At 34.4% G+C, this 25,309-nt stretch overlaps 1 protein-coding gene across 1 annotated transcript in view; it reads right to left on the bottom strand.

The window, feature by feature from the left end:
• Positions 1-298: 298 nt before the first annotated feature.
• LOC136042277 (E3 ubiquitin-protein ligase NRDP1-like) overlaps positions 299-25,309 on the bottom strand; it is a 77,541-nt gene continuing 52,530 nt past the window's right edge. Inside the window, exons 4-7 of the mRNA XM_065727230.1 lie at positions 12,092-12,319; positions 10,131-10,328; positions 8,426-8,542; positions 299-1,853 (exon numbers count right to left, since the gene is read on the bottom strand). Of these exons, the coding sequence (XP_065583302.1) occupies positions 1,728-1,853; positions 8,426-8,542; positions 10,131-10,328; positions 12,092-12,319 (669 nt within the window). The 3' untranslated portion in view covers positions 299-1,727. The remainder of the gene's footprint in view (positions 1,854-8,425; positions 8,543-10,130; positions 10,329-12,091; positions 12,320-25,309) is intronic.

Below are 25,309 nucleotides of genomic sequence, written 5' to 3'. Positions count from 1 at the left end.
GAATTTAACTTAAAACTTTAATATGCAGAGAATGCACAGCAAAAACAAAACAATCAGACCCCGTTTCAAGTTGAGCCGGCCCTGCATAGAGTGGCAAACCAATAATTTTATTTGAACTGAGAAGTTCAGGTATGAATTCGATTCCTCCTTCCTAAGGCTATATTGCTATAAATCTATAATGTCACGTTTCTCTATTCCCTTGTAATCTCGATCTTTCTTCTAAATACAGATTTCGTTTTGAAACATTTTGCTTGCAACTGATTCTCGCACATGCGCCGTTGATACCAAAAACATTTCCACATCTGGAATTGTCTAAGAATAGACAATAAAGCCAGCTCTATTCGCAAAAAGCCATTTTAAATCCAATAAATGTCACTCAAGTGTAAGTAAACTTTTTCAGTATTCGAGTTAAGGCCTCAGAAAGTTCAAAAAGAGTTTCAACTCCTTTATATTCCTGTAGATCAAGTCATTTCTTTGGTTTCTCCAACTGAACTAATTTAATTACAAACTTTTATAACATAAACTTCATTTACAAATAACAGACAAGGAAAGCCAACAAAGAACTTGATGAAGGACTGCTGCAACCCTTTGAGTCTCAACAGATTAAAAAAGCGAAAATCAAAATATCATCAAAACTTAATCATCAAAAAATAAAAACACCTATTATTCATTCAAAAATACTTTTTAAAACTATTTTCAAATACCACTCGCAATATTACTTCAAATTTACGGAGCCGAATAACTAATAATGGAGCATGCAGGTAGTGAACTTGCTGTATATGAGGGATTGGGCTGTAATTCTAACTTTAAAGACAGAAACCACATAACACCTTTTGAATCAAACAACAGCTGTGTACGTAGATTGACAATTTATTGGCCTCTTTCGTGTGCGCGTATTTTTTTACTGCAAAATTCGTAATCTGTGGGATAGGAAAATTTTAATGGGCCAATATATACTACTTCTTTAAAATGTTCATGGCAATCCTTATGAATTGCCTCAATAAACACATATTAAAGCACCATCTCTGATCAGTTTTTCACTCTTTGTCTTATAACTTTACATCACCAAGATGTTTTTTTTAACTTAACTGCAATATCAAAGGGAACCTACCTCCCCTGAGCTAAATTAAAAAATAGGTATTTCTTCAAAGCTATTGCTTCATTTTGTTTAAGAAGCATTGAAATAGTAAAAGTGCAGAATATATCCCATTCTTATTATATATGAACTGCATATATTATATACAAAGGGAAACCCAGCCCCTCCACCCCTAAAAATTATTCGTAAATAGCTATTTTCAAAGTTATTTATTCATTTTATTTTATATTTATTGTTAAGGCCTGAGTAAAACAAAATACCGCATAATATAACCCACTTTCATTATTCATGAGCTGTATATACATCACTGCATACATAATGTACTAAGTAAACCCACCACAACCACCATTCATGGTTGGGGGGAGGAGCAGGCTTTAATACAATTAGTACTCTTAATTCTTTTCTTCGTTTAATTGACTTCTTTTTCTAATTCGATTCTCTCCTTTTTCTATTATATTTGCAACAAAAAAGTTCCCCATATATCTGCCCAAATACTCCTCCAAACGCTCTAAAATATCCCAAAGGAACTTTCCCCAGTGTTTTCCCTTTAACTTACTAACAAAATAAATCGGAACACTTTCTTGCTTACAACAAAAAATATAGCTTCGAATAATCTCTAAATGTCAGTCATTTAACAAAAGCAGGAAACCTGCCTAGCTGAACCTTGAGGTTCTTGACTCCCAACTCTCATTGTGTCTGGGAGCTCATTATATGAATCTTCTTGGGCTTCTTGAGCTAAACAATTTCGAGCAACGGTCTGCAAAGAAAGAAATGGAAGCTCATTGAGAAATCACTAACAACAAGCAGTAAAGGCTGACGGACGACAGGTAAAAAATTTTAAACGTAGCCTATATTTTCTTGTGAGGACTAGAAACAGGCATACCAGTGAAGTTATCTTGGAGGAAGAAGCAATTTTAATGATAAAAAAGGAATGTTGCCAAAACTTTACACCTACTTCCAGCAGAGAAAGAAATGGCAAAGACAAAAAGAAAATGGACTTCAGGAAACCCATTAAAGAAATTCTTTGTTCTCATCTACTTCATCTGTTCCAAAAGCAAACCAATATGAAATAGTGCAGTTTTGCAGTTTTCTCAAAAACTTTAAATAAGCAGATACTAGCTTTTGACTGAGAACAGCCGTATTGTATAAACATTTAACAATTGTTTTTATAGCTGAAATTTAATGGTTTTATCCTGAATTTATCCTGAAAATATCCTGAATTTGTTGTATCCTATTTTAATAAGAGGAATTTATTTACTAAAATTCAGTTTGGATTTAGGTCGGGTCATTCCACTGAACAAGCTATTGCTGCGCGAATCTTACAGATTAATGACACACTAAATGGCGATAATTATGTGTCTGCTCTCTTCTATGATATAAAAAAGAGATTTCATACACTAAACCATGAAATTTTAATGGAAAAAATTAATAACATGGGTATTAGAGGTAAAGGCCTAGATGTAATAAAATCTTACCTGCATGATCGAAAAATTAAGGTAGAAATAAATGGACATCTATCAAGCCATATCATAATTGATGATGTTGGAGTCCCCCAGGGATCAGTATTGGGGCCATTACTATTTTTGATCTATATAAATGACCTCCCAAGGTGTTTACCCCAAGATAATAGCTTAGCAGTAATTTTTGCAGATGATGCGGCTGTGACAGTAAAAGCTAAAACCCCATCTTTGTTGGTTGAGAAAATGGTGACAGCAATGAAATCTTTGAATAAATGGTTTGTATGTAACTGCCTAGCTCCGAACTTTTCTAAAGCTGAATTCATGATTTTCGGGTGGTCACAATGGGCGATAAATAAAATTATCATAGATGAGTTAATTGTAAATCAAAGTAGGATAAAAAGAATACATTCATTTCGTTACCTTGGGATTATTCTCGATGAGCTTTTATCTTTCAGTAAGCATTCTGATTATTTGAGATTGAAACTTCCCCATCACTTAGGTTGTCTTCACAGATTGAAACAGATGTTTCCTTTCTCCGTTCTTAAAATTTTATACCATTCTCTAATTGAATCATATCTTAATTATTGCCCCTTAGTTACACATATCTTAATCATATCTTAATTATTGCCCCATAGACACATTTATTGTCCATCTGCAACCTCTTCAGATAATTCAAAATAAGGCAATTAGAATTCTGGGTGCTTTTGTTCATCGCCCCGTGGGACTTAAAAATCTGTCAGAAACCCAAGCTTTATACATTTTTCTCGATATACTTAATCTCAAACAATTGAAGGACGTGCATACAGCAATGTAGTATTATGATATCCAATCCTCAGAAAATTATTTCCATGATTTGGGTATAATTGGGACTCCCACTTGACCTGCCACTGCATCCACTCCAAAAAGTTTCGCCTTCTGCCAATCAAATCAGAAAGAGCTAGATTCTCAATCAGATACCAGATTCCTCATATTGCAAATAAACTTAACTTAGTAGAAATGTCCCGAAGTTTCACAAGTTGATTTTCTTTGAAAAAACATATTTTAAAAATAATTGATTGATTAATAATAATTGGTATTGAATAATAATAGATTTTAGTATGTATTTTGCTGTGGTGTTCTTGCGCTGGGCTGGCCTCCTCTATGATCTCCTACCTTCTATGTTTTTTTTCTCTCGTATGTTTTTTTTGTCTTAGTTTTTTCTCTCTCTTTTTAGAATTATTAGTATGACGAGACTTTGTGTTTTTTCTTATGCATTTGTGCTGCCCCAGCCTTACGAGCTCTGCTCTCTGTTGGGGCATAATATTGTTTTGTATATTTGTAATTTGAATCAATAAATATTGATTGATTGATTGATTGCCACTGTCGGTATTAACTTGGACTTCTACTAACAAATTTGGACATTTCAGTATTAGATAACTTGACTGTATGCTCTTAAGGAAAATTTCTAGTCATAGCAACAACTTTTAGAAGCCACCCATCTTGTATAGCAACCGCCTATACTTTTTCTTAGCATTTAGAGCTGAAACACTTGATTGAATCGTAACTTCTATAATAATGGAGATAATCCCTAAGAGAAACAAATAACCATGGGCCAAGCTACGAATGACGTGTGTTCTATTTATTGTTTCTATGATTTATATTAGGGTTAAACATCGCTTTCTGGAAAATCTTCTGGAAAGTAGTCAAAATTGTTTAGTGAAACTTGTAAGAATTGACATTTCCGCCGATTCTTGAGAGTTTAAAATACCTAGTTTTACTGTTTTCTTTGAAATATAAAAGAGATATTGTCCTCAAAGTGAGTACTTACCATAAACTGGGTGATTTGTTTCTTTTTATCATACTAACTAAAGTTTTATTTTGTTTCGGTATATTATAATATTTTTCTAGTCTTGGTTGATCTATTTATCTATGTAGGCTCAATAGATTTTCTTCTTGAATTGATCATACTGTTAATTAAATCACATTATCAATATCATATAATTGACAAGATTTGAATTATGCTTATGATTTTTTCGAACCAGAATGAATTATAGTTTAGACACAAGTTTAGACTGGTGAAGAACGACACAACTCTATTACGCCTGATTTCCCCCGCCTTATCGTTACAATCGATGATTATAGAAATTAAGAAAAGAGTTCTGCACCTCCAAATTTAGCAAATTCTAAGTTCTGTACCTCTTTAAGAGACGAGACGGAATATTCGATCTACAATCGCATGTTTTATAACCAGTAGCCCGACATGAAATCCGACAAAAATTTCAAAAGGGAAGTTTTAAACAGAAAAGTTGATTATCCAAAACTATGCCTCTAGGGGTAACATAGTGAGTGTAACCCAAAGGGCAAGGAAAGCAAGCTATATAAATGGATCACCTCTATATAGATAAATATTATTAGTAGAGAGTTAGACATATTACATCCTGTTGAAAACATAATAAGGTTAGCATTTTAGTCTAGTGCTATCCCCTCCCATTTTGCAATCGTTAAGGGCCATTAGAGAATAATCGTAAAAATTAAATGTTAGCCTCACTGATTAATTATATAGCAGAAGTTTTGCGGTGAAACTTTAAATATGGAACTTCAGCCGTCCAAGAGTGAAGAAGGGTGTAAAGTTGTACAGCCACTTAAGCTTAATTCTTAATCCTGTTGACAGTTTGTCCCTTCAAGCTCTTAGAGTGATTTTATGATATATATTTCCCTGTCTGGTTTTTATCATTAATCTCTCCATAGAAAAGGGAAGTTTTCCGGTGCAGTTTAAGGTGGTGAATGTCACTCCATCTGACAAAGGTAAATTGAATTCACTAGACTTGATCCATATCAATTCTACCCATCTTTTCAAAGATACTGGAGAAAGTGGTACATAAACGGCTCTATAATTCCCTTTAGATGAATAGGCTTTTGAGTAAGACACTGTTTGGGTTTCGTAAGGGTTACTCCACAACGCACGCCTTACAACACCTGGTTCAAAGTTTTAACTATGCATTAAACTCAGGCAACGTACCTATGTCTATTTGTATTGACATTTGAAAAGCGTTTGATACGATTGACTACCAAGTATTTTTTCATCGAATGAGAGGTCTTAGAGTAAATGGGTTTTGTCTAAGATGGTTTGAGATCTATCTTTACGGTAGGTCTCTTAAAGTTGTTTAAATGATATAGTCACATTGTTCTTCCTGTGAATTGTGGTGTACCTCAGGGTTCTATGCTGGGCCCTTTACTGTATCTAGTTTACGAGGACATGATACGCTTTTATCTACAGGATGCATGTATTACTTCTTTTGCGGATCACATGTCATAACAGTATTTGTAACATCAGTCGATAATTTCATAGAAAAAGCTAATGATACTCTCAAAAGATTAGAGGTGTTTAGAGGTTTAACTTTACTGTGCGTGAATGAAAAGAAAGCGTTCTTACTGGCATTCTATAGAGTGGGTGATTCAGTTGTTGGAAGTCCTATTAGGTGAAAAGCCCTGTTTTACAAGTTAAATTCCTACGATATATTAACTTCCATATTGATTCTAATCTACCGTGGAAGCATTATAGCGACACTATTTTCACCGAGATTGCACGTGGAGGTGGCATTCTCAGAAAACTGAAGCAATATTCTGACGGAACGTATTCTTCACACGATATATTTTGCAATAATCTACCCGTATATACCATGCAGATGTTTAAATTGGAGCAGCAATTCTTATGTTAATTACAAGCCTGTGCAAATTCTACAAAATAAAGCAGCAAGAATAGTTGTTAAATACGTAAGAAATATTAAAGACACCAGTGCTTGCTTTAAGTCTCTAAGGCTATTCGAGATCGGACATATAGGGGACTATCAAGCAGCGGTGTTTGTGTTTATTGATTTGCATAATGTTGTCCCAGAAACTGTTAATCCGTTCTACTGTTTTAGAAGTTCTGTTTGTGAGCTAGATACAAGATACACGAGCATTAAATACTTGCATATGGTATTTTCAAATACAAAATCCTTATATTATTTCTATAATAAATCTGTTCATTTGACTTCCTCGTCCGGATTGTTGGAGGTCTGGGATGTACCGAATTCCCTTCGTAAGTTCTGAAAGGTCAAGGTTTTTGATTAGGTAGCAAATGCCGTTCATTGCAAACAACTTTAAGCTGAAAGACAAAATTCTGTTCTATCCATCCAAAACATCTCCAAAACAAATTTAAAAGGCAAATATTGAAGATTTTTTACTAAAATTTTGATTATTCACCAAAGATGATGGAAAATTAAATTATTTGATCTTATTCTTTGTGTATTTTTTTGTGTCTCTGTGTTTGGGATAGCCTACCACACCCCTTCTGCCCGAAATTTATTTATTTACTTGTTCTTGTTACTACTCTTTTGTGTGTCTTTTTCTATTTTTTTTTTTGCCGTGTTAAATATTGGAATTATTATTATGATGAGATGTGATGTTTTTTTCTGTGTTTTTGCACCGTCCCCACCTTACGAGCTCAGCTCTCTGTTGCGAGATAGTATTGTTTTGTATTTTTTAAGTTGAGTAAAGAAAAAGTTAAAGTTGAAAAAGTTGAAGTTGAGTATGATACCAGAATTTGTGATAACTTGGCAGTGAATATTCAAAATAGTGTAAGATCTGGTTTTAATTTGAAGTGTCTTTGCCCGTCTGTATGGAATTCACTTCTTGTGATTGTTAGGGAGGCTTAGCACCTCCCAATGTTAAAAGAATATTTGTTGTAGAATTAGTTTTTTTTATTTGGTGGGATTGGAGTGGGTTATGGGGCTGAAGGGAAGAGTGGGTTGTAGGGCTTGGGGTGGAGAGAGTTGTATTTGGAAGAAGGTTGTTACACTGGGGGTGTTCAGAGAAGGTGATTGTCATTTTTCTTTTTTTGTTTTCATTATTTTTTAATTAGTGTAGGATGCTTCTAGGAACATTTATGTAGTTTTTTTTTCATTATTATTTTTAATTTAGGATACCTTTAGGAATTTTTATGCAATTAATTCCTACGCGTTAGCGAAATTTAATTTTGTTTTTACTAGTGTAGTGATTTATATCTGTAATAATTTATATTTTTATTTACTATGTAAATGAAAGTCAAAACTCAAAGTAACGTAAAAGATGTCGCTTACAGAAAACAATCCACTAGTAGCAATGGAATATTCCATAGAAAACTTGCTTAAGGCTACTCCCAATTGCGATAGTAATCATGCCACATTCAAATCTAGTTATGGTGATTACCTGTTTCTATGATGAAACAGATCAGAGCAACTGTAATATATATATATATATATATATATATATATATATATATATATATATATATATATATATATATATATATATATATATATATATATATATATATATGGCTACTCCAAATTGCGATATATATATATATATACATATATATATACACATATATATACATATATATATATTATGTATTTTATATATTATCTATATATTATCTTCTATATTATATATATTTGCATCTAATTATATCTATATCTATAATTATATCTAGATTATAATTATAAAATTATATCCATATTATATATATATGTATATATATATATATATATATATATATATATATATATATATATATATATATATATATAAATTACGTTTATGAAGTCAGTATTTAAATTAGATCATTGGCAAAAATTAGTGTCTATACCATAAAGGCTGGATGGAGCATGTTCACCTCACAAGCAACTTTTTGTAATTTAAACCGTATTATTCTCATTGCTATTGACGATACTGAAAATATGTTGGGTTAAAATAACGTCAATTTTTTTTAACTTACTAATAGCTAGTATAATTAATACAACTTGTATAGCATAATTAGCAAATGCAGATACTAGGATTAGATGTAACTTTTAGAAACAATTACTACCTGAAAAGCTTGTTCAACGTTAGTAGCTTCCTTCGCACTAGTTTCAAAGAAAGGGATGTTGTTCTTTTCCAAGGGATTCGTAGTAACGTATCGATTTGTCAAAATTGATTTGTCAACCTAAAGTGAAACAACATATAATAAATGTTAGAAAGGAACACATTACAATTTTTGCACAGAGAGAGAGAGAGAGAAGGATTTATTGACAAAACGTGTAAAAAAAAAATATTGCTACTTCTCTAAGAAGCAAGACTTGTCCATGGGGTAGGTTTAATAGATAGAATGTGGTATACCAAAATTAACTGACGTTTAGAGATATAAGCCGGACAAAGAAAACCAGAGTAGCCCAGTCGTCCATATAGTAGCCCCCTCCCAAAAAAATAAAACAAGGACCACGCCATACAAAGTATATTCCCGACAGCTTCTTCCAATGAAGAGAGGGGAAGAAGATATAAGGAATTTGAAAAGCCTTATTCAGAAGATCTCTACTTGGCTAACAGCAGATAACTACTATTTAAAGTAGAGAACACATATCCCACGTTTTTATTTTGTTAAGAAGATAAGACATAATGTTTGATTTTACCAGATTTTTGGGTCTACATAATCCTTAAAATCTTCATAATTTGACAGTTTCCCCTAGTTTCCATAAAAAGTTTCTGGAAAATTTTTCTATGGAATATTTTATTTTTCTGAGTCGTAGTCCCTCATCCCTTAATTCATCCGACATTCCTCATCTCATCACTCCGTTTCCCCTCACAAAAAAATCCTGAGTAGGTGCTGTTCCATGAACATGCATATTGAACATATGAACATACATATTTCAAAGAATGTTCAATCTTCATAATTAATCACTTTATGATAATTTCCACAACAATGGAAAAATGGTTTCTTATATAAAAAAAGCTTTTAATCACAGCCTTCTTCCTAAGTAAGAAAAAAGTTTAGTGGACTGTATTCCAGTCTTTTTTTTTTTACAGTCAGGCTAGCCTGACGAGAACTATTAAAAATGGGAAAGATATGATGGCTAAATTTCTTCTACTAATAGTCGATTAATTTCTGCCTTCTACTTTCTAATTTGTCATTTCATTCTGTTATATATGTCACTCTGAATTTTAATGCTCATTTAGCGCTAAATATTTCTACGATAAGAGAAACAAAACCTTTAATAGACTGCTTTGACTTTATTTGTTTAAGGTTTCAATATTTTCAAACACGAAAATAAAAACTCATTTTGTTGTGTAGTTTTTATCATTCAATATCTATACTTCTAAAGTCAAACACACAATTCTAATATGACCAGAATTCTCTTATATATTTTACATTGAGCTTGATAACTTCTTAGTGAATTAGCCATTAAATTTTGTTTTTAATAATTGGTTGCCCCTAAATCCATTTACATCAAATTGTAGTGAAAAGTTCACCATTGAAATCGTCGTTTTCGAGAATTTTGATAGAGGATTTCAGTTCCACACCTTGAACAGTAGGAAAATTATATTTTTGCAAGCGTGGACCTGATGTCTCTTTTTTTCAAAAGGTAGGGTCAAGGACCCAAAGAGCCCTTTGAATTACTATTTCTAAGTTATCTTAGAAGTAGTAGAAGAATTTCAGATTTGGGAAAATTTATGTAATGTCCAATTTTTGAAAGCATATTTTCTCCATGCAAATAAAAAAAAGACAATATTCAACTCAAATTTTAGAACTACCTTACCTTGTTCCCAAGGACAACAAATGGGAAATTGTCAGGATCTCTGGGAGAGGTTCGAATGAGAAATTCGTCTCTCCACGAGTCTAAGGATTTGATACTATTGGGAGACGTGACATCGAACACTAAAACGCAACAGTCAGCTCCTCTGTAAAACGCAGCACCAAGGGACCGAAATCTCTCCTGTCCAGCCGTATCCCATATCTGAAAAAAGAAAGAAAATTGACATCAGAAACACAGCTTAATAAAAATTATTAGAAGATGGTTTTTTAAGCTCACTTGTAGCTATGGATGTCAGACATCAATCTTCAATTAAATGGTCCATTTCCGTGTCATCACCATATTTTTGTGTTTTATTAGTTTTATTGACATTTTATTTTACTGATGCAATTATCAAAAGCCCAATGAGTGACATGGCAAAGGACAGGTAGAAATATCGCTTAACTGAAGAATTGATGATTGAATTTAAAAAAAAAAAAATTATTTTACATGCTAGTGTTTTATTATTGTTTTTTTTTCTTCAAAATGATGGCTAGCATAAAAACTGATGGAAGAGGCTAAAACAAGCTTAGATGACCATATTAGTCTACTAGATGCTTCTCAAGAACACCAATCCCTACCATATCACTATTATTATCAAAGAGACTGAAGCGAGAAGGATGTAGAGAGTTGTATATTCAAAACTTGTCAATTTTTCTTATTTTTTTGCCCCTTCTCCTCCTCCTCGCATTATTTCATTCTTTGTCTTAGAGTAAATTTAATGGCATATCAATTTTAATTTCAACCTGTTTTGTGCTTTTAACCTTCCAAACAAATAATGATTTCTATCAGTTATTTATAGTAATTTCAATTTTTTCGCAGTATAGTAACTACAATCAGGATACTAATTCCTTGAGATGCTCTGCATAGCATGAACAAGACATTTTACTTGATAGGCTAGCATCTTTTCATCAACCATCACTTCCATTCAAGGCCAAATCCAGGGACAGGGGGCTTATCGAATTAACATCTCCCCGAAATTTTTGTTCAGCTTGAAAAAAAGCAACAAAAATGCTTATAAGCAAATTTGTAATGTGTTTGATAAAGCTTTTTTTTACCCCCCCCCCCCAGCCCCAATGAAAAAATCCTGAATATAATCTTGCGTCAAATGGTTATTTTTTAGCAGTATCAACCCTTTAATTCTTTTAGCAGTCCCATTCCTATACCAAATAAATCCTGATTATTTTGGCGTTTAATGTTAATCTTTACTTTCATAATAGTAGCGTACACCAAAAAAATTCTCGGAGATCATAAGGAGGTAGATAATAACTTTAACACTTTTGATGCATTATAAGGTTTATTTTATACCCCCCCCCCCCTCTCAAACAATATCCAGATTACGGCCCTGAAGATTATATATTAATTTTTATCTCAAACCTCCCCTCATCTCTCTCTCCTTTATAACTATTTCTGTATTTATCTGATGGCTCAATGAGAGTTGGGATGTTTTGGCATTAAAATGTACTCTTTAAGGTAACTCCCGCCCTCCCTATCTACATAACATTTAGAGAACCCCATTGTAAAAGTTTTAGTACCTTTTCGAGCTTTATCATCTGCCTGTTGCTTACAGATAGTATTTTTTTATTCGGAAACATATGGATATTTTTTGAGGTGGAGTCTCATGCAGGGGCAGGGGTATTGTCTGGGGAAATTTTCCGTTGGGAGAAATTTCTTAGTAATCATTTCCTTTGAGTAGAGATACATTTTCCAGGGAGTATTTTCCAGGGAAGGGGGTATTCTCCATGGGAGGTAAATGCCTAGAATTACCTGCACTAAGATCAACAACTGGTATATTATAAATAAAATGATATATGGTGTTTTACTTGAAGGGTATCCAGTTTATTATCTACTGTAACTTTTACTGATAATTTTTAGGACTGTCGATATCAACGTTTTAAGCAGCTAGGGTATTTAACAAGGCAGCTTACCTGAAGAGTCACCAGCTTATCATCCACCATGACCTCTTTTGAAACAATATCTGTACCAATTGTGGCCTTGTATTCATTTGAGAATTTTCTGAGGACGTACTGGTTCATAAGACATGTTTTACCAACTCCAGAGTCACCCAATATAATCACCTTGAGAAAAATTTTCTTGCGAGATTTGTCTTTCAATATCCCACTCCTGTCATCAAGCACATGTGGCTGAGAATGTGACTGAAAAATAAATTGAAGAAGATAAAAATGACCTAATGACTTTAAAGGAAAATTGAAATGAAATTATCGAGAAAATATTATTCTCTGGAGAAGCATTGATGCTAGGAGCAGTGCTGGAAAAAAAAAACAAAAGCTGGTTAGAGTCCTGAACTAAATCCCACAACTTTGATAAAGCTATGCACAAGACATAATATTTCAGTCCCTCTTTCACAAGGGTTATGAATGCTCAATGGAACAGCTGTTTTACTATGACATGAACTATTTTTTATCAAAATGGCTATCTTGGATTTTTATCAAATACATTTGGGAGAAAAGGGCTTGAGGGAGCTAATTGTCCTCCGATCACTTTTGACTCTTGAAAAGGGCACTATACCTTCTGATTTTTAATCGAATGACTCCCCTCCAAGGCTTATAGGACCCTCCCTTCCGTATGAAGTGTCTCTAGAAAAAAATTATAATCGTAGGCAGCGCAATAGTGCTCCTTAAGTAAAGAGCGATATGAGCACAATGTATTGCTATTATATTTTTTATACCAGGACACTTTGTATAGAAGGAGTTGCCGTCAGAAACTTCTAATAGGCTCATTCGATTGGAAATTGAGAAGGATAGTACACTTTTTAATAGTTTGGGGAAGTGTTCCCCAAACACTTCCCATCAAAATTTGGAAATATCCATTTTGTTCAACGTAGTTGAAAGGTTGAGGTCTTATTGTCCTCTCTTACAGTCCTGAGGGAAAAGGTTTTATGTTATGCCTTGGGGCATATAAGATTTTTGTAGAAAACGTGGTCGTACAAACTTTAGAGAGGGCTCATTGGGCTGGTAATCAGAAGCTTTAGTGTCATTTTTATGAGTCAAAATGATTTAAGGGTATCTACCTCGGTCGAATGTGTTTGTGCCACAAACACACATATATACATCTCATATTTTCCTATTCTTACAACTCAGTCATAGTGTTGGTTGTTTTGTCAGTTGTTTTGTCATCAAACAGTTCGTGGTAACGAACTATAGTAAGGAGTAACCTGGCTCAATAGTAACCGAAACTCTAAAAAATTTAATTTTGATACCAATAGTTACATCAAATGAATTGCTTTTTAATGCTGATTTTAAATATATAAGTTTCATCAAGATCAGTTGTATCCATCAAAAGCTACGAGCCTGAGAAAATTTGCCTCATTTTAGAAAATAGGGGGAAAACCCACTAAAAGTCATACAATCTAAACGAAATTCACATCATCAGATTCAGCGTATCAGAGAACCCTATTGAAAAAGTTTCAAGCTCCTATCTACAAAAATGTGGAATTTCACATTTTTTGCCAGACAGATCACGGATGCGTGTTTATTTGTTTGTCTTTTTTTTTGTTTTTTTTCCCCAGGGGTCATCGTATCGACCAAGTGGTCCTAGAGTGTTTCAAGAGGGCTCATTCTAACGGAAATGAAAAGTTCTAGTGCCCTTTTCAAGTGACCAAAAAAATTGGAGGGCACCTAGGCCCCCTCCCACGCTATTTTTTTCCCAAAGTCAACGGATCAAAATTTTTAGATTGCTATTTTGTTCTGCATAGTCGAAAACCATAATAACTATGTCTTTGGGGATGTATTACTCCCCCACAGTCAATGGGGAAGGGGCTGCAGGTTACAAACTTTGACCAGTGTTTAAATACAGTAATGGTTAATGGTTCATGGGAAGTTTACAGACGATTTCAAGGGGATTTTTTGGTTTGGGGGTGGGTTGAGGGGAGGGGAATATGTGGGAGGATCTTTCCTAGGAGGAATATGTCATGGGGGAAGAGAAATTCAATGAAAAGGGCGCAGGATTTTCTAGCATTACTATAAAAAAAATGGAAAAATAAACATGAAAAGGTTTTTTTTCAATTAAAAGTAAGAAGTAGCATTAAAACTTAAAACGAACAGAGATTCTTACCTATATGAGGAGCTCTAAAAATACTTTAGCATAAAGACCGAGGTATTTAAGAGGAGATGAATACGTCGCTCTTTATGCTAAAGTATTTTTACTAATTTCAACTATTTATTCTACGGCCTTTCTGATTCAGGAGTCATGCTTAAAGAATTGGGACAAAAGTTAAGCCTTAGTGTAAAGAGCGAGGTATTCACGAGGGGACAAAACCCCTCATATATATAATAAAAATATAAGAATATAAAAGTTTGTTACGTAAGTTAATTCTTAAGTTACGTATATTTTCTACTAATAAAAACATAAACTAATAATAAAAAATTGGAGCGCAACTAGACCTTCTTCTCCACCCTTTATTTCTCAAAATCATCTGATCAAAACTAAGAGAAATCCATTTAACAAAGAAAAAAGAGTCAATATGGAAATTTCATTTTAATAATTTATGTGCGGAGAGCAAAAATCAAACGTGCCTTAATTCAAAAATGTTCAGAAATTAAATGAAAAAAATTGTTTTTTTTAACTGAAAGTAAGGAGCGACATGAAAATTTAAAACGAACAGAAATTAATCCGTAGATGAAATGGGTTGTCCCCTCCGCAATCCCTCGCTCTTTACGCTAAATTTTGACTCTTTGCAACAATTCTACTTTTTAAAACAACTAAAAACTTTGGAGTAAAGAGCGAGGCGTTGAGGAGGGGACAACCCATTTCATATATGGATTAATTTCTGTTCGTTTTAAGTTTTAATGTCGCTCCTTACTTTCAGTTAAAAAAACTAGTTTTTTTTTATTTAAAAGTACATAGTACTATCTGTACTATTTTTACTATTTGTCATAGTACAGTTGTCTTGTCAGTACTATGGCTGAGTTAGTCAATGGGCAGAAAAAATTGCCAGCTGTTCAGCTAAAGAGATATTTTTCAGCCAGTCCCAATTTTGGTATGCTACTCGTCATAAGAACTGGCTTGTTGGACCCTGTAGTTTACAAAAAAATGAGCAATATAGACAGAGATTCAGATCGTCAGTCCATCTCCTCATGTCTCCAGTAGTTTATTTCCAAGCTGTGAAGTACAGAAGAACTCACTCAAATCCAACTGAAATTTGTATATTTCCCAATTGACAATGCTCTTGCCCAGGCAGGGACTAACTAAAATGCATCAAATAATCAAGATAAAGAAGTCATCTTGTTAGCTTTATTAATGTTAAATGATGCTGTGATTTTAGATGTTAGCAATTTTGTTGATCTGTTTTTAAAGTTCTTTTTAGTCCCCCCCCCCAAAAAAAGGAATACCCAACGGAAAAATTCTGAATACATTCTTCAATGGCGGCACAGCGTTAAGGACTTTCAAACACAACCGCCCACCCGTTCAAAAAATCATTATTTTTGTAATTTTCAGAATGCTTCCTAAAATTGTCATATCAATTGCCAGTCTTTCGAAATACTCCTCCCCCAACGAAAATTTGCCTTATGCATACTTTCAACTGGGTAGAGACTTGCCATATTTTAGGAAGCGGACAATAAGCAAACCTTCATAATACCCTTTAATGTAAAGAACCTTTTTTCATCGGATTATTTCATTGTTGTTCGAAATGCATTCTCATGTTATTATGTTTGGTTAGTATATCTATCACTATTGGTTGTTGCACACAACTTGAATCCCATAGATTGAATGTCAGATTAATTTATTTAATTTACTTCAATAAGAGAAATTTTCCCTAAAGATAAAGCAAGCCTCATTACTTTATCGCTACTTTGTCCAGTTGAATTTTAGTGAGTTCTTCCGTACTTCACTGCTTGGAAATGAACTAAAGAAGACTTGAGGAGACGGACTGAAGATCTGAATATCTGTCTCGATTTCCATAACCAAAATTTATCACCAAATCCAGATAAAGAGGACATCTTGTTAGCTTACTATTTTGACATAACTGTGCTTTAGATTAACCCTTCAAGTCGAAATACTAACAATATAAGCACTGCCCACATAGCAGCAAATATTATCAGGGCATACAAGTTCACTGTTTTTCTTCATTGAGAGACAAAGATCAGAAACAAATTCTGATTTGCTGAACTTTGGGCAAACTACTTCTACATTTACCCGGAGTTAAGATCAGCTAAATGCATGCATCACACAGTGTATGCAACTTCAGAGCCCAGTAAGAATGCATTTAGTATTGCGGGGTACCTTGCACGAAAGAACTGGTCATGAATATTTATTTGGTCTCTTTATATATTTGGTTTCTATTAATCTATATTAATAAATGTTCACTTTACCTACATTAGCCTAAAAAAAGAAATATCTGTTAAAACAGCCACTTTCAAGTAAAACAAGTCATTTCTGTTCTCAGTGAAAACAGAAACGGTATTTGCATTTTTTGATGTCTTTTTTTTTTATTGCTATATTTTACCATTTTTGTTTTAGTCAGAAACAGAAATGGTACTGACCCCTAATTTGGCAACATTATTCAAAATAATTTTTCATTTTGGAAACATGTAATAGGTCTTGCAAGGTTTCATACAGCAGCTCCATTTCACAGAATTCATTTCACAGAAGAATTTTTATATGTTTGCCATTTTTTGTTTATGTTATTAGTCAAGGTTTTGAAGATATTTTCATTTTTGCTGAGAAAATTGAAAAAGGCCCCGCTAGATTTAAAAAAATGTATATGCCTATTCCTCTACATTTTCTTAAATTTTCGCAACTGGGTAACTTCACTATCAACTTTTAGGAGGAAAAGTAGGTATTTTTTATCTTTTTTAGGTCAAAATTGTGATATAATGTTTATTCTGTTGTGCATGGTGGATACTGAGCCCCCACTCCACCAAGAACAATTTGGCCCACATAACTGTACAGCATTTGTAAAATCGACTGTATTAAAATTATCAGAAATGCAAGGCATAGAGTACATGGATTCATTGAGAAACGGATTTTGGGCTTGAGCCTAGCAATGTGGTCACAATAACAAATTTATATAGGCTAACATAGATTGCAAAATTGGATTCTTTTTTCTTCTTTTGCAATTATGATTCTCACAAATATGGCAAACACAAATAAACTTAAACTTGAATATAAAATTCGTAATAGTATGGAGAAAACTATATGGAGAAAACTATTAGGATTCGATAATTTTTGTATTTTAGCTTTTGCCCCTGCCCTATTTGCAAGGCTTTAAAGATTTTGCAATGACAAGTCAATAAGAAAAAATGTCTTGATTGAAAAAAACTCGACCTAGTGCAGTGGCGTCAGCTGAGGGGTGAGGGCATTGGCCTCCCTCATTTTTGCCCCCTCTTAATTTTCAAGAATACTTCTGTTTTGGTATTTCCTTTGAATTTTTTTATAGTTACTTTAAACAAAATAAAAAAAATCCCTCAATCCCCTTATTTCGTTGAATTGAAACCACTGGCTTACAGGCTTTTTCTCTTGGACTTTGCTCCTTGTTCCCAGGATTCAACCAATATTCACAGTTAAACACTAGTTTTTAGAAGCCGTTATTAGAATCTTTCCAAGCTTACAGGCAAGGGAGGAGTGAGGGTATGAGGTAGAAAATGCTTCCAGTGCCATGCTTTGAGCTGTAAAATGTTATATAAAAACCTATTTCACCTGTCCCAACCTCTATAAATTTGTGACAAGTCGGTGTATTAAATGGAGGAATAGATTTGGGTGTTTAAAAAAATGAGATAAGATCCTATTTTTGGGTTTAAATCTAATTTCAAGCTTAAATTCTTTAATGCAGCAGCTTTTGGTGCTAAAAAAAAAAAAAAAACTTGTCTCTGAATTCAGTACACCTAACTACTACTATTTAGGACCTAAACTATAGTAAGTAAGTAAGTAAGTAAAATATTTATTACCCGTATTTTTCACATGGAACAAAACGGAGTACAATGAAAAAAAAACAAATAAAAGAAAAGAAAAATCGAGAAGAAAAACGGAGAGAAATATAAGACACAACGTGGAAAAATACATAATCAAGAACTGTAGAAATGTTTAAGCCAGGGGTGGTTCCATTTTGCCTGGAAATTAGAAATCAACCGGTTTACCGCGATACTGGGGTCTGCAATTCTATGTTTATCAGTCATATATGTATATCTCGTCCACAAGGGGCATCGCAGCAGGAACTTCGCGAAACTAAAATAAAGGGACCGGAGCTTGCGTTTTTGGGTGTCAGTTAATAAATTCCAAAATGGCGCGATATATAAAATATGCGGCAGTGTGACAGCGTTATACATATTGGCGAGATACTTTTGGCATAAGGGGAGTCTGCTGGCGACGGTAGACCCATACGCGGTGCGGAGTTTTTTCTCGACGTGTTTAACGAGCAGTAGACGAGTTTCATTAAGGTTACGGCCTATGGGTAAATCCAAATACACGACATGAGATGAAACGGTGATTGACTCACTACCCAGTAGGAGGTGTTCAGGCTGAGAAGGACTATCGTTGAAAAAAAGAACCGCAGATTTAGAAGTATTGAAGGCCAGGCCGATTTTTCGGTATTCATCACGCAGGATCGGGAAATTCGATTGCAGACCCCTAATAGACCGACTTAGATTTAACAGATCGTCCGCGTATGTAAGTAGCGACACATTTATATTCTTGGAGATACACGAAACATTTACACATGCCTGGACATTTAAAACACTGTTATTGTACAAACTTGGGGATAATAATGAACCCTGGCGGACACCTTTCTTTACTAGAACAACCACTGATGTGATGTGGTTACCTATTTTTATATGCGCTTTTAAACGGCAATACATATCGTACAGTACCCTAGTGACACGGAGGTTTACACCTTGCTGGTAAATGGCTAAAAGGGCCTGAGCGTGAATCGAAAAATCAAACGCTCTACTCACATCAAAAGCACCAATCACTATAGGATCACCGGATTCGTGAGAATCTGGTAGAATAGCGGCAAGACTGAAAAGAGCGTGAGCACAACCCAGACCCGGTCGGAAACCGAACTGGTGGTCAGGTAATCGGCACGAATATTGAACTTCTTTTGAGACTAAGCTCTCAAGAACTTTACAGAGCACTGGAGCAACAGTGATTGGCCTGTAAGAAGAGCATTGGTTTGTTGGTTTCCTTTTTTTAAGGATGGGCGAGAGCAAACCGAAACAAAAAGAGTCAGGCACTATACCAGTGGTTAAAATAATCTGGAATAGCGGCGTCAGATATTCAATAAGCATAGTAGTACCGTGTAGCAGATTTAGCGCGCATAGTTCGTCCAAACCTCGGGAATGTTTCTTCTTCAGCTTTAAAATAGCTTCATGTACGCTTCCGTAAGTAACGACAAAATCAGGGACACACTGGCTGGATAATACCGATTCTAGCCGGTTTACGAAGGGATTGGACGTATTTGGGTCGGGGGCACTGAATTCGTTGGAAAAATACGATTCCCAATCCTTTTCGCTAATCGAATCATGGGGTTTTCCGGTGACCGGTTTGCTCAACCGGGCTTTCCAGATTAGTTTTGGGTCACTTACGATTCTGGAGGAATACTCTTCTTTTAATTTGGTGCGATGAGCTTTCAGCTGCTTGTCAAATTTTCGTTTAGTCCATAAGCGGATAGAGTTAACAGGACCAGATTTGGGCCTATCACAATCTTGCCAGATTCTAAACTAAAACTTAGCATCGTTGCAACACTTAACTAGGGCCGGATTTTGCGAGAATTTGTGAATTTCTGTTTTCATTTTAACCTTTCTGGTAGGAACTGCTTTTTTTCAGCTACGAGAAGCGAGTGAGTAATCTCGGCACAAAATATATTGATGAGTACTCTTGCATCTGCGGGATCAAAATTCGAATTCACTTGGAGTAAATGAAAGGGGATTCGTATCTTTACAAGAAGTGAGTTCAGCACCTGATGATATAAAGTAGTATTAATTTTATCCCATTCGCTTACTACTTTGCACTTGTCGTTCTTGGGTTGACGCAGAGCTGGTTTTATGCTTAGAGATGCTAGCAGGGGTAAGTGATCAGCGAAGACAGCGTCTTTTAGAACAGTTACACTTCCGTTAATATTCTTAGAGCAGGCCGTATGGTCAATGTTTGAAACGGACCCTGAATTATGAACGAAGGAATAATCACTGTCTTTTGAGAGGATGATAAGTTTGTCATCAAAGATGCCGTTTAGAAGCTGACTACGGGCACACGTGCTGTCAAGAAGGTTGCAGTTGAAGTCCCCCATGACTACACAATGCAAATCTCTCTGGGTCACAGACTTCAGGCACTTGGCTAGTTCGCGAACTGCGTTCATAAACTTTCGCTCCAATTTGTCATCATGGTAGTTTGTAGGAAGATATACATTGAAGAATGCGATATTGCCGGAAGATATAGCCAAGAAGTGATCATGCGTAAATAACTCCTTACTTTCAATATACGGTTTGCAAATAATTGCCAAGCCACCGGAGGGGCGTCCGAAAGACCGAATTTTCGCCGGCTCGAAGTAAAAAGTAAGTTCGTGCGAGAACTTTAGGAGAGAAATATTGAGAGGAGAGAGCATATGCTCTTGTATAAACATAATGTCACAGTCTGCAGAATACTTTTGAATTATGGTGAGTTTGTTGGGGACTCCTCCGTTCATGTTCAATGACGTAATTTTGACGCAGGCTTGGCGTTTAGACATTGGCTATTAGACATTGGGCCGCTTCAGCTCACTGACGATTTTTATTATTGTGGGGCACTTGAAGGAATGGCAAGTTGGGCGTTTTGATTTGCAGAGGGCACATGCTATAGGGTTTCCACAGAGCTAGTCGGGGCTAGAGCCATGACCTCCTTCTCCGCATCGAGAGCAAATTTGCTGGCTAGAGCAATTAGCAGAAATATGACCAAAATTCTGGCAGTTAAAACAGCGCTTTGGGAGAAAGATAAATTCCTCGATGGGGTACCGCTCCATTTCAATTTTAGGAGGGTTTTTCATGGCGTGGTTCAGATACTGGCGGGATGAGAAATATAATTTGAAGGATCTGGTTTTGCCACATTGACTTGACTTGAGTATAATTCCTAAAAAGAAAACTTCCCAAAAAATAAACATTTCAGAGAACAGTAAAGAAAACAGGAAAGAACCGTAATAAAACTCAAGACAATTAGAAATAAGTCCTATGACGATTCAAACTTAAGTTAAAATAAATTGTTACATCAAACAGCAAGATAACAGACATGACAAAGAAACAAATGCAAAAACAAATAGAAATTGAAATGAATGCTCAAGTCAAACTTAAAACAAATAAAAATTACTAAAATCAGGAGTTTGGCTACTCTCCTCTTAAGGGTAAAGCTTTTAAAGTATGTTGCATTTAATTGAAAACTATATCTATTTGAACAGAGCACACTGAATTCAATCTTTCAAAACACTGAATAAAAAAAATCACTATGAAGAACAAGACACCAGGAAAGAACTAATGAAGATAAAATTTAAAAATACTATAAAACATTGTTAATTGAATTATAAGTCTTGCCAAATTAAGATTCAACATAGTATGAAATTTCTTTCAATATTATAATTATAGAAAGATTTAAAAATATATTTTGTTCTCAGTAAAGCAAAAATGACACAATAGACTTTTGAAGGATTGTGATTAGAGGGTGAGGGCAGTACTCAAATACTTCTTTGCAGTAATTTCTGTTTGTTTTAAGTTTACTTTGAGCATTAATTTTCATTCAATTTGTGTTTGATGAGATTGTTTATTTTAATTTTTACTTGCTTTTTGTTTCATTCGTTCTTTAGCAGTAACTTCTGATCTTTTAACTTTGAATTACCATACTTTTTTGAAACTTTAATTAGCTCTTTGGTTTTCTCTGAAAAACTTCTTATTTGGAAAGCCTTTATTTAATTAATTTCCGTTTGTTTTGATTGCCAAAGTTCTACTATTTGTTAATACTTGGAATATTTCACCAGTTTTTCAGCTTTTGGGATTGAGAATACAAATTTTAAGTTCTAATTTATATTCTTAACTAAGTAAGGGGTATTATTACATGTATATATTACCTTTTCGTCAATTGATCTTCCCCTTTGAGAATTCTCTGAAAGTTCCGACTTAATACTCAAATCCATTCTTGAGATACACCCTTTTGACAATAAGTTTGTCAAAGCATAAGTTTCTTTATTTATTTTAAATTCCTTCTCCAGATTTTGTCAAATTTTCACCTTCATACGTGTGGCCTAAGTTGTACTTGTATCATAGTTGTGGTGGTAGTAGTAAGAACCGCAGTAGGAGTAATAGTGTATTTTGTTTGGTGCTAACAGTAGCAGTAGCAGCAGTATTAGTAGCACTTGTAGCAGGCACATTTCGCCTTTCGGTAACCTGGAAATCCCACTCATGATACCTCTGAATTTTCCTATTGATGCGATAAGCCATTCCCAAAATATTGCTTATAAACCTGTATCAGCAATCTCCGTACACATAATATGTTTTGATTTAGTTCTACCCTCCCCTCAACCTCTCCTCAGATGTTTTTTTTTAATATCCTCAACCTTAACGGTACTAGCTAAAAAAGTAGTAGTTTTGGTGATAGTATTAGTAGCAGTAAAAGTAATTGTGGTAGCAGTAGAAACAGCTGTAGCTGTATTAGTAGTGGCTGGCAAATATTGCCATTTTGTTTTATTGATCACCAACCTTATCATTTCTTAAAAGTTCCAAATATACCCAGTCATTCCTGAGTTAAACCCTTTTGACAACCCTCATACTCATATCATGTTTTGATCTAGTTCAACACTCCCCTCAACATTCCTTGAAAGACTCATCTCAATTCCCTTCGTATTTTGGGAAAGTAGAAGTCAAACATGCACACATTTTCTTGATAACACATACTATAGGTAAACAATGAACATGTTGCCTAGATTACAGCCCATATCCAGAGACTTCAGGGAGAGTGGGGGTAGGGTGGGTTGATATCCCCAAAATCATAATTACTGAGCCTTTCGGCAATGCTGACAAATTAGTGTCTCAAAACTTTGTTTGTATGTTTTTTTAGAAATGATGGGCGGGAAGAGAGTTGCTTTCTCTCATATCACTTTGACTCTTAAAAACAGCACTCTAACTTCAAGCTTTTAATCAAATGAGACCTAATTTGAATTTTATACGACTACACATTCCCTAAAAGCTTATAGTTACAGTACAGTCCGGGAGAGGGAGGTGGGTAAATTTAAAGCCTTAAAGCCCTTGTTCAATATCTCCTGGGGGTTTTCATTCAGATTGCATTTGGTGAAAAGAAATGTAATTGGGGAGGGGGGCTGGTTGCTCTCAAATCACTTTTAACTCTTAAGAGGGCACTAGCCCTTTCAATTTCGAATCAAATGAGCCTCTGATTACCCCTGATTGAACTTTTGCATACCAGTCCAATAAGCTCCATCTGGAGTTTATAATACCGCTCATTCTATAAAACAAGCTACATCTTTCCGGGGCTTAACTTTTAACCCTTGCCCTGGGGGCTATGGGGGCAGGGTTTCTTCCACAATGACATAGTTTTCAGACCCTCTAGCCACGATGAATAAAAAGTGATATCTCCAGATTTTGATTGGATGTTTTTGGGTAATTATGGACGTGGGGGAATGGCTGGCTGCCCTCAAATCACTTTTAACTCTTAGAAAGGGCACTATAACTTCTACTTTCAAATTAAATGACCCACATCTGACGTTAATCTCAATCCAAAAAAATACATACCCACAGGGAATGACTTATATCCCCATCCTCAGGGCACAGGGGTTGTATCAACCCAAGAGGGAATGTTGTATGTTCTTTGCACTATTTTGAGCAAAATCATTATTCCATGATTACAGTCAACTTTGTATGGTGAAACAGGTGTTGTTAGGGAGGGTAATAGTTACTCTTCATTGCTTTTGCTCTCTTAAAAGGGTAAACCCCTACTCCCAGGTTCAGGGGCTTGGCTTAACCTTAAAGGCCTTTTCACATAATATCTGGACTATTTTGAATAAAATAACCGGTTTGTAATTGTAAGCAACTTGGCCCATTTGTAAATCCTACTTACAAACATGTTATAACAGGGGACTTGTCAATAATAAAGCAAGATGATCTTCAAATTATAATGAATAAAGGGGCTAATTTCCGTCTTTCTCATCATCTGAAACCATCGAGTGTTCTTGATGGCTTGGAAAATGATTTTGATTTATTTATTGATAAGTGGTGTAAGAAAGAGAATAAAAATAAAGAGAGTTTTCAAAGTTGGAAGAATTTAATTATTAGTAGAGTAAGAAATAAGATATATTCTAACTTAAAAAATAGTAACACTAAATCATTATTTTATAATGCGAAGATTAAACAAGCAATTGCTAATCTAAAGAATGAATTTGTAATTGTGCCAGTGGATAAAGCTAATAATAATTTTGCCATAATTTGTCAGAAGCTGTATTGTGATATCTTAAAAAGGGAGTTATGCACAACTAATGTTTATGAAAAGGTAAATATAGAGGATGAGAATTTAATTGAAAAGACTGAAGAAATACTTTTTAAAAATTTTAATATTAAAATAAATGACAATGATAAAAAGTTCCCTTTCCTATATTGGACTGTAAAATTTCATAAGAATCCCCCTAAACCACGGTTTATTGCTGGAGCAGCTAAATGTCCAACCCGCATTGCTGCTACTGACCTCTCTTTAATTTTAAAGGAAATTGTAAATAAACTTAAAACCTATTGTTCTGGTATTAAAAAATTTTCGAATTTTAATCCATATTGGAGTGTTAATAATTCACTGCAGGTGATAGATTCTTTAACAATGGTTTCAGCTAAAAGAATTGAGTCTTTCGATTTTGCGACAATGTATACTAATTTATCACTTAATTTAGTGTTTGATAATTTAAAAACTGTTATAAAGAAATCTTTCCTCTTATCTAGTAAAAGGTTCTTAAAAATAGACAGTTATAATAAAAAAGCCATATGGACAAACTGCTTTAATACTACAGTTAACTTGCGATGTTATAGCTTGGATATGATTTTTGAGTTATTGGAATTTGTTCTATACAATACTTATATAAGATTTGGGGGTGATTTGTACAAGCAAATTATGGGAATTCCCATGGGGGGAATACCAGCCCATTTATAGCTGACTTGTTTTTAAGTCAACTAGAATATAAA

This window comes from Artemia franciscana, unplaced genomic scaffold (assembly GCF_032884065.1).
Source record: "Artemia franciscana unplaced genomic scaffold, ASM3288406v1 Scaffold_1012, whole genome shotgun sequence".
Taxonomy (NCBI): Eukaryota; Metazoa; Arthropoda; class Branchiopoda; order Anostraca; family Artemiidae; genus Artemia; species Artemia franciscana.
Note: the sequence above shows the minus strand (reverse complement) of the source record. Positions and strands in the feature narration are given on the sequence as shown.